This window comes from Echeneis naucrates, chromosome 15, assembly GCF_900963305.1.
Source record: "Echeneis naucrates chromosome 15, fEcheNa1.1, whole genome shotgun sequence".
NCBI lineage: Eukaryota > Metazoa > Chordata > Actinopteri > Carangiformes > Echeneidae > Echeneis > Echeneis naucrates.
In genome coordinates, this window is record NC_042525.1 from 10,599,934 (window position 1) to 10,617,411 (window position 17,478).

General features: G+C 39.4%; 1 protein-coding gene across 4 annotated transcripts in view; it reads left to right on the plus strand.

The window, feature by feature from the left end:
- pcdh15a (protocadherin-related 15a) overlaps nucleotides 1–17,478 on the plus strand; it is a 177,496-nt gene that overhangs the window by 147,741 nt on the left and 12,277 nt on the right. For 3 of the 4 annotated variants that reach the window (XM_029520624.1, XM_029520626.1, XM_029520627.1), the window contains 7 exons: nucleotides 2,453–2,580; nucleotides 7,528–7,743; nucleotides 9,587–9,675; nucleotides 10,833–11,009; nucleotides 12,914–13,132; nucleotides 14,527–14,535; nucleotides 15,533–15,652. In XM_029520624.1, coding sequence (XP_029376484.1) covers nucleotides 2,453–2,580; nucleotides 7,528–7,743; nucleotides 9,587–9,675; nucleotides 10,833–11,009; nucleotides 12,914–13,132; nucleotides 14,527–14,535; nucleotides 15,533–15,652 — 958 coding nt within the window. The remainder of the gene's footprint in view (nucleotides 1–2,452; nucleotides 2,581–7,527; nucleotides 7,744–9,586; nucleotides 9,676–10,832; nucleotides 11,010–12,913; nucleotides 13,133–14,526; nucleotides 14,536–15,532; nucleotides 15,653–17,478) is intronic. The other variant, XM_029520625.1, reaches the window with a different exon arrangement.

A 17,478-nucleotide genomic window follows, 5' to 3' on the forward strand; every position in this document is an offset into this window, starting at 1 on the left:
AGTAATAAGAAATAGCCCATTTGTTTTAACTTAGGCAGACCACCACCAAATTGAGGGTGGATGACCAAACATTAATCATCGTGAATTCTCACTTAATGAAGTTTCTGTGTGTTCCTATTGTCAAGGCCTCAGTACGCAAGAAATGAGATGATATAACTTGGCCAGCAATGGCTGAATGCCTGACATCGCAGTCATCCTGGCCGCATCCCACTGCCTGCCTGATCCCTTTCCAGGAATTCAGCGTTTCTTCTTTGTCTTTGAGCTCGGGATGCACAAATGGCAATAACGGTGCACCCTTTCAGTTAGTCTCTCCTCCGTTTACAGCAAACTGAGACCTTCGGGCCGGGCTATTTGATGGTCACGCTTCAGCTAGAATATCATTAGGCTGCTTTATGTCCAGTTTACTGACAATAGCTTCCTATTATGATGGATGAAGTGTGGACATCAAATGGGGGTTCGTACCTTACTCTACCTGCCTCTTTCCCTCCCACGCCGTCTGTCACTCATATCACAAAGACAGCAATTACACAAGTACACAACACACATACACACTTAGACACCCCGGTTGCTTCTTTGATGGATGGAAAGTGGAGGGCTCTCCCTCACGCACAAGGAAGAGTTAAACTGACAATTTCAGGCTAACAAGTGTGGAGACACTAGTTCTTGTGTCACTTGTCTTTCTTGTATTGGTTTACGGCAGATCGGGGCTCTGTGACAGGAAACGTCTCTCCTCACATTAGTGCCACTTTATTGTTTAAATTATTAAAGTTCCACTGGTCTGATTTGTGTGTTAGATTGTGTATTAGACATGGCCAGTTTATATGCACACAATAAGAATTTTTTTCATCACGATTTCATTTTGGGAATGCTAATGCACTCTCGGGCACAGCTGAGCTTACTCTGCATCAGGAGCAATCCCTCCTCTTAATGGGCTTGTGTCTTTAACGCCACTTTTTATCTTTTTTTTTTTTTTTTTTGTTCTTGTTAATTTGTTGTTTGTCCTGATACTTGGATGGAATATAACCACTTTCCAAAGTGGAAGAGGAAGTACGAAGGAGGAACGCTGCAGACCTTTTACCCATCCCCTGGAGTCCCTCCTTTTGTGCCTCGCACTGCTGTACAGCTTTTTTTACTTGCAATTTGATGTGCTTTTGTTTGTATGAATTCCCCCGATGCATCCTTAGCGCCAATGCCACATGACTGTACGTTTCTGAACGCTGTCAGAAGAAAAATGGTCCTTAACACTGCATATGTTCGACCTAAACTGCAGTGTTCAGTGGTTTTGTGCTGGACTAATTTATGCTCTGCAGTGCACAGATGTATCTGTGACAAATTAGCTTGTGTGAGATGTATATGTTTTCCTGTTTTCAAGAAAAACAATGAATAAAGTTGCACAAAAAGACATAAATATAGATTTTTAGCACCAACCTTCTGTCTCATAACATTTCTTCTGATTATTACCTTCACTTTAAAATATTATTTACACTATTGGTATTTGTCATTCACCAAGTGAAGAAAACAAACGACTCAATGACAGATTATGCAAGGTAGACGTCATTTAAACATAATGGTTCCGCATTCTACGTTTAACCATATTTTTTTATTTCCCACAGCCAGATGTCACTCTCTTATCACTGATTGGGTGGTAAATATTATGCAAAGTAGCTCAGTTGTTATTGAGGAGGTAAGAAGTCATCAACATACTTCCAACTCAGTTTTTTTGAGTTGAGCGAGAATATTTTCTCTAATCAAAACAAAATTAACTCCCTGATCACTGATTCAAAGTTGTCAACCTCTTAGGCATTTTAATTTGGAAAGTTCTTATTCACCAAATGGGTTTCATGCTTTCTTAGTAGCAGTGCAGCTCAAAAACTGAAAAGCACATGGCATTTCAGTTTGCAGTGTCATTTCAAAAGCTCAGATTCAGATTCCTCTATTTCAAAATATGCCATACAAAAAGTATTACTTTGTTTAAAATTTCCTTCTTTTTTTTTTTAACTTTTGTCTCCATTTGTCCTTGTAATTTAACACCAATTTTGCTTGAATTGGTAATGGCCAGCTTGCTTGAGAAAGGCTTTGTAGACAAACTGCAATAGTCTTTGAACTGATGATTCACTCACACCATATTCTGGGAAATTATTTGAAACTCTCTTTTGAAGTTGTGGACCATCTGATGACCATGAAAATGTTATACTGGCACAACACTTTGGAGGCTAAACTGTGCAGAATTTGATCAACAAATTCAGAAATGTGTTTGTTCAACAGTCAGTGGCTGTGATATAAACTATGTGTGCTTGTTATGCCCAGTTCATTTTTGTGCAGGGGCAGAAATAACATGCTTGGAAAGGTTTTTTGTTTGGTTGTTTGTTTTATTAATATAAAAGTGGTGTGGATTATATAATAGGCAATGGTCTTGAATCCATTCAAATTTTCTGCCATTTGCTTTTTGCAGCTAACACAGCCAAGGTGTTTATCGAGGTGCAGGATGAGAATGACCATCCTCCCGTCTTCTCCAGGAAGCTGTACATCGGCGGTGTGACAGAGGACACCAAGATCTTCAGCTCAGTGCTCAGGATAGTGGTAAGGGAACATTATATTTGCTTTTTTTGTTGTTGTTGTTAGTTGTTGTATCAGTGTAAATGAAGCCTTGCTGAAACTCAAGTGCCTGTTTCAGCTCGCACTTCATAAACACCCTGCAGCCGGGGGAGGGGTGAATGCATTGGATAAGGTCTCTGCGGCACAGTTTCATCTCCTCTATCGCATGATATATCTTTTCCTCAATTTTGCTCTGGCCACTGTCTGCTTTGTCCACGTACAGTCAGGATCAATCCCTGTATGTTCACAGAGCTATGGCAGGACATCCAGTTTGATTAGGCTTCCCTGTCATCCTGTGTATTACAACTTATGTCTATTTCTTTTCCATGTGCTTGGGTGTTTGTGTCCACTGAATAATGCATTATAATTTACAGAGCCCTTGTGAGCTATTGCCTGTAATGGCCAATTGTAATGACAGATTTCACTATTTTGTTTGTTTGTTTTTTTTTATTTATATGTGTGAAGATTATCCTCACAAGGTGTGTCTTTTATATTTTTATTATTTTTAATTGTTCAGTAATTAGTTTGTGCAGATGTCATTTCCATAGTGCAGGACGAATTACCTCATGTTTACTATTTAAAATCCAATTTTTGTCCCTCTCACTCTTTTTTGAAGTTTATTTTGGTATTGAGGTACCTCAGGACATTGTCAGAAGTCCAGTTGAGAGGAAAGCAGATGGATCATTATGATTACGGTTAGCACACACAGAAATCAATGAGGCTTGGGCTTCCAGGTAACGTGCAGACTGCGCACCTTAATTGGAGGAGGTTGTTGTGGCTGTTTGCAGACAGAAAGTAGAACCTGCAGAGTCTAGTTTCAGAAAAACATTTAGTAATTTTCTTTTAAATAAAAATTCTAGTTCAGAAACAAATGTGTGTAGGGTGAGGGTTCTATTTTTTTTATTCAAGTAAAATAGATTATATATTAGGATGCTAAAAGATAGATTAAATAGATTTTTGTTTGTGAAAATGAAAACAATTGAAAAATACGTCATCATAAAAAAATACACAATTTAAAAATGAAGACATGTATAATAAATACTGCAATATCCAAAGTGAAAGAACGGCGGGGGGTGCATAGAAACTGCAATTTTATTTTTTTTTTTCATATTGTTACCACCAAAAGTGTTGTGACGCTACAGCGAAGTCCAAAGCCTACAAATCGTTTTCCTCTGATGTAACAGAAAATGCTAGTTCATCATTTTATACATGGAAATATTTTCTATGTATAAAACGATAAGCTCAACCAACCCTAACCTAACCATAATAGCAGCAGTGCAAAAATAGCTTAACATTAACATAGTCATGGCTATAGGGGTGTTTAAACCGTTTCTTTGGATTTCCTCAGATCATGACTATTGCAGGATCATCAAACCAAGTTGCATCTTTGACAAGATGCCATCAGTGCCAATAATCATTGCTCCTACGTAATGTTTTTGCAGTTGACGCTTTGATGGAAAATGAATCCTCATTAGCAGATAATTTGCCTATTAGGACAGGTGCTTCACCTTGAATCTGATTTTCAGCTCAGCATCATCCACCTAACAACAAAGACAAGATATCTGTCAAAGGAAATCTAAATGCCTCCTCTCTCTGAGAACTGTGGCGTGATCTCACAAATATCACTGAGCAGAGCTGCTGCCAGATTAAACTGGGACTTGGTCAGAAACATGGGAACTATTTGACCCAGACTGGATTGCATGTTTGTTTGGAATATTTTAAAGAAAAGAAACAGTGTATTACTGACTATGGTAAGGAGTACAAAAGCAATGGAGGAAAGTCATACAAGGCATATCGCACCTTTAGTAAGGGCTTCGATCTGTCATTCAAATAGGAAGTTCCATACTAAAATTTAAAGCTCCTCCAAATAACAACTGAAGCTAAGTAAGTGTTATTAATATTCACTTTAGACTCAAACACACGCATTTATTTTCTTTAGTATAGCATTATGAAACTATAATTTAATGCTTAGAGTTAAGTTTGAAATTACAGTGCTTCAGAGGCAGATACAGATATAGAAATATACTTCTCAAAATTAGAATTAACTGCACAGTAATTAGCCTGATGTTGTATGCTTGAGGAGGCATACAAAAACTCACCTCAGCATAACAAGGTAATGCTGGAGCTTGAGAGCTAACAAGAGAAAATCGGAATAATTTCTGCAAACAGAAAACAAATTTAGAATTCAGAATTCAGAGTGCATGAAACACAGATTCATCAGATCAAAACCACTTTGCCTTAAAGTTGCAGTTTTGCACTTAGAACAGGGTGCATGAACAAAGCCAATCTGAACCAAAACCTTTCTGATGAGGCAGGTGGAGTAACAGGAAGTTTTGTAAAGTTGTGAATAATAGAAGTGATTTCAAAATAATAGCTTGATAACCAAATATATTTAAAAAATTGTGCAGGCTCAGGTGTTGCACTAATAACATTAAATCAGTTTAACACTGTGCTATGCCTTAAAAAGCCTAACCAATTTGGGATTCCCTTTCTCTCTTCCTTTTAATTTGGAAAAGACACCAAAACTGATTTATGGGTCAAGTGCTATCTATAATTACTCCCACGTCAAGGCTGCTTTGGAGTGTCACTAGTTTAAAGCACTTGCACTTGTCTTAATTACCAATGAATCTCAGTGCCCTTTCTCTCTGGAGATAATCATGAAAGTTATCTTCTACATTTTGAATATTCTGGCATTTTGCACCTTGTTCTATTTCACCCTTCACTAGAAATAGGATTGTCCCAAGTAGTAATATTATTCATTAAGCAAATGGGCTTTCCAGAGCCAGACAGGTTTGGTTCGTTTGCTCCTAAAGTTCAAATTTCAGTGATGTGGACAGGTTTACTGAGAACATTGATAATAAACCATGGCAAATAAAAAAACAGTCTAATCACGTGGTTACACTTTGCAGCGGGAGTGAGTTGTAAGATTCCTAGGCAGCCAAGTAACAGTCATGCTCTGTGGACTCTTTCTGCCACTACACTGCCTCTGCTTCTTATTCTAAATCTTCTGAAAAGTCCTGTCAACATTAAGGAGACACTATAAACTTCTAAAGCTGGTTCATAAAGTTATTCTTTGGTGTCCTGAAGGGTTTTCTTTCTTGCTGCAAACACAATGCCAATGCAATAACCACAGCGAGGGTAATGTTATGAGTTAAAAGAGACAAGGAAGACCGGGAAAAGAGAGAAAGATCCCAGGGCTGAGATGTGCAAAGTGCCAACAGTACTACAATTTAAATTGTTCAAGTGCATAAAAAGTGTACCATGCATTGTGGCAGGTTGCAAACTCATTCGATCACAGTTTTTTTTTTCCTCTCTCTCCCTCTCTTTTCCCTCGGTTTCCAAAGCTGCTTTCAAACATTGGCCCAGCATGTGTTGATGTTTTACCCATTAGCAATATGTCACCACTAATATGAGCACCACTACCCATCCACCCTCTGCCAGGAGCTGGAGAAAAAAAAACAAAAAAAAAAGTTTCCATTAACCAGTGTCACTGTGGTGAGTGACACTGGTTCAGGCTTCGCCAGGTTAAGATCCTCGTACATTAAATGCCTTTGAGGATTAAGTGTCTTTTCCTTCTTTCATTCTTTGCTTGCTGAAGTTCAATGAATTTCCCAATCTAATGCAGCTTTAATCAATATTTTTGTAATCACATATCAAATGGCAAGTTTGGAATATTAAAGATCTCAGCAACAGTCGGGAACTGACAAGAAAATTATCAGCTGACTCTCCTTTTTCAGTGAACATTGTGAAGCAATTCGATCCAGAAATCCAGAAATATACCTCAAGACTGAAAATATAGCTGAAACTACCACTCCCTAAAATAAATAAATAAATAAAAAAATCATAAGAATGCCCATCACCTCTCACATCCTCACACTTCTATCCTCAAATTGTCAAGTTGTGTGTCAGTTGTGTTTAAAGACACAAAACAATGCCAGTGCAAAATCAGGAAACCTTACCTTTTACACGTGACAAGATTGGGCAAAGCTGCAGCAGCATGAAACAAGCCACCTCAGATGATTTATAACCCTCCAGCTGCTGTTCTCTTCCCTTTTGTCGGCCACTTTAACAGAACAGCTGCATGTGGAAAAAATATAAGCAAATATGTCGACCAGTGGGATGGCAAACTTACTTTGGCATGATATGTTTCCCACCCCAGGTTGATTCAAAGATTCGGTGTTAATTGTCATATGTACAGGAAAGAAACCTGTTTCCCTGTACAATGAAATCCTTTTTTGCTGTCCACAATGAATGCAGGCATATATAGAAAATAGATAAATAGAATAAAAGAAAATAGATTTTGAAAAATATATTAAAAACAGGACAATCTCAAACAGCAATAGGAATATAATACAATAGAAATAGATAAATAGAACAAAATGACATATAAGCTATCAGCTCTGCGCACAACAGTCAGTGTGCAAAATGAAACATCCAAAATTATGGCATGTGCAGAGTGTGCAAAGTGCAGTGTTGCTGTAGTTGGTATGGGTATACAGTTAATAGCTCTGTCAGGATATTAGTTGTCCATCAGTGTTTCTGAAACGCGCTCTAAAGTGACATAACCTAATACTATGGTAACCAGCCATGGATACACAAGAGCACCTCTCATGTCTGCAGGATAACTAATCTCTCAGTTGCACAAGAAAAGAGTATGTGGCTCTGGTTTCCAATTCACCGCAGTCGTTTTTATTCACTGTCAAAGGCAAATTATGTACTGCCATATCACTGATTACAGTGGAGAAACTTGGAAGCAAACAGCCACCATCATGGTCAAAATCACAAGCAGTGGTCTCTAGATGTTGACTCTAAAACATCTCAGGCTCCCTCAAAATATAGTTTATTATGGGCTGAATAACTACTTTCCCTCCTCCCTCGAGTTTTCAGCAAAAGACACTGACGTTTTCCTGCATGATTTTATCTCTTTTGTAGGCCACTGACAAGGACACAGGCAATTACAGTGCCATGGCATACCGCCTGATTATCCCTCCCACACCAGAGGGTCAGGACAGCTTTGTCATTGAAACCTTTACGGGTATCATCAAATCGGCCATCATGTTTCGAAACATGCGCAGGTCCTATTTCAAGTTTGAAGTTATTGCGACAGACGACTATGGAAAAGGTCTGAGCAGCAGCGCCGAAGTGGTGGTGAGTATCCAGGATGCTCCCTCTTACAGTGGACACGCATGACGATCAATAAAAATCTATACATAACATAAAGTATACGTGAACTGAATGTGTAACATGGTGGCCAAACTGTAAGACTTTGACTTACATGCCACACCAGTGACATATTGATTATATGTTGAGTGTGGCTTCCCAGGCAGGATTCCCTTGGGATGGACATTTTTTAAAAGTATAGGGCTGGTTGGTGATAAATCAGGAATAATTTATTGTTACAGAGAAGCCTCCGTCCATCCATTCATTCATTCACTATCTATACTGCTGATCTGTCACGGTCGCAGAGGGGCTCGAGCCAATCCCAGGCAACACCGGGCGAGGGCGAGGACATTGCCTGGTCACCAATCCATCACAGGGCCGACATACAAAAACAAACAGTTATTCACGCTCACCCTTACAGTCACCAATGAACCTAAAGATGCATGTATTTGAACTGTGTAAGGAAGCCAGAGTGCTCTTTTATTAAGGCAAAAATGATGACAACCACTGCTCCCAAACCATATATATATATATATATATTCTATGTTTGCTTCATCATCTCATTTGGCATTTTGGAAATTCCCTCATCATATTTTTTAGTTAGATATTACCCATGTTTGTGTGAAGCTGCTGTCAACACTTAGCTTCAGAAAGGCTGGAAACTGGTAGAAACCTGAACTAATCTGAATGTTATAAAAGGCATCTGCTTGCCTCTCTCAAGGCTGCCTAGTTATTTCTGAAAAATTATCATCTCAATCATTTTAGCCAACTTATGAAATGATATTTAACTTTATTACACAAGGTTTTGTGCCAATCTTGGACAGAAATCTCTACGTCTGTTTGCAGTCTTTGTACTAAGCTAAGCTAGCCAGCATCTAGCTCCTGTCTAATATTTGATGTGAGTGGTATTGATCTTCTTCTTAATCTTACCCTCTCCCAAAAAAAACCAAAAAACACCCATCTTAACTTGATAAATTGTTGTTGTGAAGATGTTGTGAGACCCATGCTAATGAATAAGTAAAAACTTAAGCTTCGCAGAATTTTATTTTCTCTGCTATTTTATGGTGATGCATTGCAACATTTCTGGAGGACATTTTTAGCACAATATTTAGTTTATGGGGTAGACTTAAATAATTGTTTTAACAGGAATTTGGTCAATATATCAGATGCCTGCTATGAAGTATATTATAAATTTGACGGGAAGTGAAAATAAAAAATATTTTGCCTACGGTAGCCATCTCGCCTCCCTAGCCGACAGCCCTTTTAAACTTTTTTTTTTCAGGTACATTACCATGGCTTTGTGCCATATGTTTGACTGAATGTGGCCAGGTTACTTATCCCACAAATTCATCAGAATGACTGGGCTCAGCTTTGCTCCCAGTTCAGTCCCCGTCTTTCTTGGCATTTTTTTTTTTTTTTTTTTTTTTTTTTCATTTCATTGAAATATGTCTGGCTAACAAGCCCCCTAACAAGACTGAAGGAGGTTCCGGGACATTGTCACAATATGAAAGAGCACCAAGTGCTTAGCTGTGATACTCGTTAACTTTCAAGGGGGAAACCTAATTTCACAGGAGCAGCATGGGAGATTTGGCTGCAGAGCAGAGACTGTCTGTGCACTTAACAGTGGCATCAGAATTAGGTACTGTTTAGTTGCCACTTGGCACTAATACAAGCGAGCAATTAGAGGGTCTCATTTGGTTTCACAGAAAGAGGCAGTCGAATACATTGACCAAGCTCACAGTAGGACCTGTGACTGACCTGCTTAATGATTATTTATCCCCATTTTCTGCTACCCCCTCTTCCACTGCTTCCCTCTATTGTGCTCTCTCAGGTTTCCGTTGTCAACGCGCTAGACATGCAAGTTGTTGTATCCACTGTTCCCCCAACTTTAGTGGAAGAGAATAAGGAGCAGCTCATTAGGTAAGACAACATTTAGCATTATTGAAATATGAAGCTGAAACCCAATTTGTCTTTGGGGTTTTGTTTTGTTTTTTTATATGACATGGATACATTTTCAGTGTTGCTCGGAGTCTACTTTTGTGCTAATTTTAACTCAAGTAGTAACATGATAAAATAAAAAATAATCCACCCGTTGCTTGGCACCACACCACTCTCATTCATTCAGCATTTAATGCTGTAGTACACTTTGTTGCCTTTTAATATTCCTTTTTTAAATAGTTTTTCTAGGTAGTATCGACCCTGGGAAATTGATTTCCTTCATGTAGTGCTTTGCCCACTAAAATATGGGCTGAACTTGGCTCAAGCTGGCGCCTTCATTTAGATACAAAGTTGTTTTTGAGGAATGGAGTGCCGGATGTACCAAACAACTATTAAAAGTGACACACAGTAAAAGTAAACACAGATTAATAAAAAATCAAATTACTTAAAGCAGTCGTTTGCTTTTCCACTAAGCAATAATCAGTCAGTAAAGATCATGGATTAGCCAATGAGACAGGTGAGTCTATCCTCCAGAGTCGGTTTTTCTAATCCAAATTAATTACTGATGGAGATTCTTGAAGCATCTTATTGTACCTCTTGGGGCACAGTGTTTATCCTAATTAGTTCATCTGAAAGGCAAATGGGTATTAGAAGTTGTTTTTCAAGCTCTTGCTGTGGCTCTCCCACACAAGTGACACTGCTGTTTGGGCTGACAAACATGCATATTAGTGATGCGAAGCTCTTGCACCAATGTCATTTGCGAGGTGTGCCATTTTGAACAGAGCCGTTGATGATCCAAGGCCATTTTACCTGAGTGCTCAAACTGTTTATCCTCTTTGGCAAAGCTAGGGAGCAAGGCTTTCCTTTATTGGCTGTCATTTTAGGTGTGGATTTTGCCTTGCCTGAAAAGGATTATCAGGGCCTTCCTTTGCCAAGAGCCCAGCATGGAGAAGCAATCTGCTTCCCAATGGGACAATCATTGCCAGAGTGTAGTACTTGAGATTGGTGGCTCTCGTATCACTTCGGGCACAGCGGTGCCAGAAATGTTTTGAACTAACGTTAATCTTATACAAGTTTGGGCACAAACTTCTTTTAAGTACTATATAAGAGTTAATGTTGTGGATTTGTTATCATGCCAGCATTCTGGAGCGCCACGTTCAGGACCAGATTCCAGGCGCCAAGGTGATCGTGGAGGCGATTGGGCCGCGGCGTCATGGCGACGGCTTTGAATTAGAGGACTACAGTAAGTCGGACCTGATGGTGTACGCCATTGACCCGCTTACCAACAGGGCTATCTCGCGCCAGGAGCTCTTCAAGTGAGTAGCTGAAGTTTATTACAAAAAGTCCATTTCAGCGTTATGTTTAAATTGATGCCTTATAGCCCCTGATGCACTGCACGTTTCCCCAGCAGTGTTTCTTGGTCCTCTGTCCAGAGTGAGTCAGCATCTCTCAGCATATCTCTTTGTCAAGCTCTGCTTGGTTTCCCAATTTCCACTGCCTTTATGTTCTTTTTAAGACTTTGATTGTCCTGCAGGTGCACCAAAGCTGCTGTGTGCCATAGGCAAGGGGCAGATTTAGGGAACAAAATGAAGGAAATAAGCTCAGGGATGGTTAGCTTAATGAAGCTTGGGGTATTTCTATTAGTCCATCAATCCATTAGGCCAGGACGTCTGAGATTCCTCCACGAGCCTGGTGATATGCGAGGAATATATATTATCATTATTATCATTGTTGTGATCATTATTACTGCACATGGCTTTATTCCTTTCCGTTAGGTGACCTAGATAGACAATTTGTGTCCCTTCTCTGGGTCCGTCTGAAGTAGTTTGACGAAATTTAGTTTGACCGCAAAGAGGCCAAATTCTCTTTAAAGCACCACAGAAAAAGTGCTTAACAGACACTTTTGTGGCCATCATGAAAAAAAAAAAGACAATTTGGTCAAAGCTAGCAACTCAACGCAATCTTGTGCTCACCTTTTTGATGTTTCTTAGTCTTCAGTAAAACTGATCTGACACCAATCGTAAAAGACCAGCTTGCCAGTAAATATGAAGCAATTTTCCCCTTCACTCTCTGCCAATATGATCTTTTTCATTGGAATATTCTGTCTTTATTTCTGCCTACACATGCTTACTGCCTATTGCGTTTTGTGCTTGAGCCCTAACACCTCCCCACTTCCTCCCATTCCCCCACCAGCATGTCCTTCTGTGGGGCAATTTCCGTTCATCTCTGAATCTTCCACTCGAATGACATTTTGAGGTGATTTGTGGGTTTACGGAATTAATCTATAAACATTAAATCAGTGTCCTTGACCACCAGATCAATGGCACAACCTTTTTACTGAGGAATTGGGTCAGCAACCATATGGAGTTTTCTTAAAGATGTCCTTTTTTTTTTTCTCTTTTATCAGAGAAAGTAAGAAAGTTGAGCCAAATTTATGAGAAGCTTACTACATTCCTGTTTTATTAAGACTTCCACTTCCTTAGATGGTCAGGAAAAAAATGTAGATGAGAGGGGAAGGACTTTTTATGAATGCGGTGCATGTCTGACAATGTTGTGGGGTAAGTGCATGTCATATATCAGGGACTTCGCTGAGGAAGAAAGAGAGACAACATAACCACTACAAAGTGTCCTAATGCCACCTTGAACATACAAGTCCCCATCATTTGGGTTGTGGAGAGGATAAATTGCCACTGAGGCCAGCTAATAACCTTCATCTCCACTCATTTATTCATGTATAGAAAAACAAAATGACACTTACTGAATGTGGCACTCTGCTCTCTCCTTTTTGATCCAGAAGGTTTGAAAGCCACTTTGCAGCACCAGGTTGTTGTAAAATAACAGCAGAACAAATGGGTGGATTGCTCATGCAAGTGCATTTTACTACAACACTGATGCAATTTGTACCACAGGTCTGGTAGAGTACAGTGATTTTATTTTATTTATTTATTTATTTATTTTTTAGCTTCTACACTGTAAACAGCTACCTGTTTTCTAAAAGGATGTTGTTGAGTGTGAATAAAAACAATGACATTGTGCTTAAAATTTAGCTGTTTTCATCATATTGTTTAATTTTTAATTTTTAATTTTTTTGTTCCTGTAAAAATATTGATTATGAAAGCTTGAATATGGAAATTATATTCAGTTCAGAGGAAGATAAATGTAAAATTATGTCTTTCCATAATGCTAAAATACCAATCAATTCTTATCCTTTTTGCTACAGATTTCTTGATGGGAATGTGTTGGAAATCAATAAGGAGTTCCAGCCCTACCTTGGTGAAGGCGGCCGCATCCTCGAGATCCGCTCTCCGGACATCGTGGCCAGTGTGAAGAAGGCAGCTCAGGCTGTGGGGTACACGGAGGGAGCCCTCCTTGCTCTGGCCATCATCATCATCCTCTGCTGCATCCCTGCCATCCTCATCGTCATGGTCACATACAAGCAGTGAGTGCTCTCGCCTCAGTGATAACCAGGGGCTTCTGTAATCAATGAATCATCTTTAACTAGTTGTCATGATAATAAGAGGGAAATATATTATGATTAAGCAGATGGTTATCCGGGGATGCACAGTGTTACACTCAGTTTCAGAGTCTCACGGTTTAAGGTTGGCTCCTCACACATAAATTAGATATTTATTGTTTGAATTTTCTTCACGTGCTTTACCCTGTGGCATGTTAGAATAGAGCAGTGGTGAAAAAGTCTCTTCGTCGATGTGTGTGTGTGTGTGTGTGTGTGTGTGTGTGTGTGTGTGTGTGTGTGTGTGTGTGTGTGTGTGTGTGTGTGTGAGAGTGTGTGAGCGTCTTTCTCTCTATCTTGTTCTCGCTCTCTCCCATCAGACATGCTGACTGCGCACTCTGCTGGGCTAATCTCCCTGCTCAGTCTCTGTGAAAGCAGATTAATTAACACTCATTTGTGACAAATATCTACAGCCAATTGTGGCCGTCACAGTGCGTCTTCACACTACTTAATCATCTCTGTCTGACACACACACATACACACACACACACGCAGTAAACAGTGCTTCCTCTGTCTTGCTGGCTTTGTCACGCTCATTCACACGTCACACATTGTACAGTTTGCACAAATGTGAATATAAAAAGCATCGCTCACATTGGTGAGGTAGCTGATTCCTTAGTGGCTGGAGTTGTGTCCTTATCCCTGGAGTCATTGAAATGCTGCAAGTGTTCCATAAGCGTTGATGCTGGGAAAATGTTTATTCACGGCAGATGGGCGGAGTGCTCGTCCTTATGCAAATGCAAGGACCATACACACAGCAGAAAGCTGTTGATGATGACATTAGACCTAACACATAAACTGTCGTAGCAGATGGGGCTGTGTTGGTGGCAGCATTATTTTGTTCGGACTGAATGATTCAGGAAATCATTTTTCTCATGTTTATGTGTCATCATAATTCCCTGTTGCCAAAATTTGGGACTGAATGTTATATTTAATACATGAATCTGTCTGTTCATGTGGACTAATTGATTTTTGTTTGTGAATAATTAAAGGCGGTATAGAGTGTGGAACATTCACTTAAAAGCAATGGCTACTTTTGCGTGTAGCCCTGCAGTCACAGCTTGAGGCTTGAGTGCCTCCCTCCGACTTTGCATAGAAATTGGGGAAAACGTACAGAAAGTTTTCCCCCAGTTTAGTGTTTAAGCAGGTGAACATAGTATGTTGTGTAAAAATCTGATGTTGTCCCGCTAAAGAGTTCAAGAATCATGCTTAAATATTTCCAGCATTATAATGCTGGAATTACCAAATGATGTAATGATTAACCTAACTTTGTCCGTCATGTCACTTTTTTCTTGCTTCCCCTGCATTACAACCATCACCAGGTTCAAAGAGTAAGTAATTATTCCTTTTTTGTGTTTAACAAAGTTACCGTGCATGTGTACCTGTGTCTGTTCATCCATTTTCGTTGAGTGATTTACCGATTGTTTGACCGTGTGATTGTAGTGCTGACTAATGCCACCCTTTGTAAATGGCCGCAGTAGAGCAATAAATGAATGTTGGGTTAGATAGAATATCTTTTTATACAAATACAAATAAAAAGAATCCTGGAAAGTCAACCCACAGCCACCAAGATTCACTGCCAGCTTTCAGAGTGATCCCTCGATCCTTCAGGTGTGTGCTGCTTCTCAGACACATTCCTCAGTCCAGACTGTGGCTTGACTGTGAAACAAGCCACCAAATATCTTCTGAACAGAGGCACCCCTATGTTTTTTTCAAGGGTCTCTTGAAGGGGCATCTATTCCAGAAGCACCTCCTCTCCTAACTGCGTTTTTCCTCGGCTAACAAGCACTTGTCATACTCAAATTCTGGCTTTAATTCTTTACATGTCCAAACTGTTATATATTTCTATATATACATGTATTTACTGACAGTACATGTTACCTAGATACATGCTACTTAACACTTCTTATACCTCAAGTATACCCGTGTTTTTGCTATCTTCTACAACGTGTCGTTAGACAGGATGGAGCTGAACAGCATCTTCAATTTTCCCCGCAGTTACTGGATGTGCCTTGTTATCTTTTTCCTTTCCTTTTCTTTTTTTTTGCCTTCTGAGAGCACATGGTTAATTCATGGAGACTTCATGCATTAGTGATGTGTCTGGCCTCTGCTAACTTTTTAACCACACTGCTCTGGCAAAGAGTTAATTCTTATCTAAATTTAATGTGGTAGAAACAAAGGCTGATGTTTTGGGTTGACTTTTCTTTACTATATTTATTGTTGGGGTTTTTACTCCCTTATGTTTTTTTCTTTCTTTCTTTCTTTTTCTTATATGGACAACAATCACATATTGTGGTGACTGTAAATCTTATCATATCATCTCATCAGGCGACAGGCAGAGTGTGCCAAAACTGCCAGGATTCAGATGGCTTTACCACCAGGAGGGAAAACGGCTCCTGCGGTTGCTCCGAGCGCGAACCTCTATGAAGAACTTGGCGACGGCAGCATGTGAGTCCACTCTGACCTTTTATCATCCCTTTCCTATCTCGGCCATTCCACCTCTTCTCATTATAAGTAGGTCAATTATTGGGCTTTGCAGGTTCCTTTCGATGAATTTCATTCAATCTACCTGCTGCTTTAGACGTAATGGAAGCTGCGTCAATGGCAGCTTGGCTTTTAAAACTGATCTATTGTTGATGTCTGAAAACCACTCTGTATGCTGCAGCACAGCTGGTCATTAGACTTTAGCTTATGGTTGCATTTTTAATTTGACTGTATATGCATTTTTGTAAGGCCCCCTCTCAAGGTCGGATGACTTTTTTTTTTTTTTTTAACTTCATAAAATACTATTTTACACCGAGGTCTATAATTAATAATTTATGTTGCTTTAATTACATTAAGACACTGATTAATACCTACACGGCATGCCAGATCTTACCTATGTCCAGAGTGCTTTGCCATCAGAACGATCGTGTCTCAGCTTTCATGTTAATTGCTATTTGGGTAATGAAATGCTTATGCTTGCAGAGTAAATTCTGCTTAACTGAAACTGATGCCTGTGCAGTGTTTACCAATTTTGATTTTGCAGAATGTCAACGCAATACTGCTAATCAAGTCATAATTGCTGCTTAAAAAAAAAAAAGAGAGAGAGACTGCCATCACCCATCCTCACAACTTTTTACAGGTGCACAGCGGAAAGCGTCCACACCATCACTGTGTGGTTTGGGATCTGCAGAGCAAAAACCCTGCACCCAATCCAAGCCTCATCGATATGTAACCTTGAATTATTCTTTTATTCTTTAGCATATGGTTTATTGTTCTACATATATTATTGCGATATCTTTTATTTTACAAATAGACAAAGGAACATTTACTTCAGGCACCTTTTGGTTGGTTGTACCTGTGACGAACAAAATTTCACTCAATGTATTGTTGCTATGACAATACTGTGGTTGAACCTTGAACCTTGAACACAAAATGGTAATACATTTTAATGCCAAGCTGTAAAGAGACAGGTGTTGACCAACCCTCAACAACAAGCAGAGTCTTTTGACGCTGTAGCAGGAGGGCAACTCTCATGGGAGTTTTTATTTTCGCTGAGGATCATTTATTGAAATGTTTATTTTCCAGCCTATTTTCCAAGGAATAAGTGGAGGTGGTCCTGTAAACAATCCTGTTGCACATGAAACACAAAGTTTTCTATGCAGAACAATATTGTGCTTGCACGAGTGATTGTGCATGCGTTGTGTTTGGGCATACTCTCAAAGGCACACGGCAAATAAATCAGTACAGTATTTCCTTACTATGCAGAAACTCAGTATGCCCTTGTGCTTACTTGTTCCCTCTGTCTTCATTTTTTGTTAACACTTCTGACATTTCTGCTTTAGTCTTCTTACCATCTGTCTGTGTTTCTATCTCCACCATCATCCCTATTCCCTCGTCTCTCTGATTTCAGACTGCAGTAAGTAATCCCAAAATATATGAGGTCTATGAATATGTTATCAATATTATTCATGATTGTAGCACCGGAACTGCATCTTGTCTTTCCCTCTTGCTTAAAGCTTTTGCTGAGCAAATGTATACGCTATGTGTAGTCAACGTTTATTAAAATTTTAGGACTTACCATCATCATTTTATCAATGCCCTTGTGTGTGAATACAATTTAGCTGGCAATGCCAGTTTTGTCGCTTTCCTTTGTTGAGGTTGTAGCTGTTTCGTAGCTCTTTTGAAACTTTGTGAAACCGTTTTACTTCCACCTAGTCAGGAAAAGTGAAAGCTCCCTTATATAGTATTATAGCTTACCTTTCCATTAGACCATCATCTCCCTTTGTGTT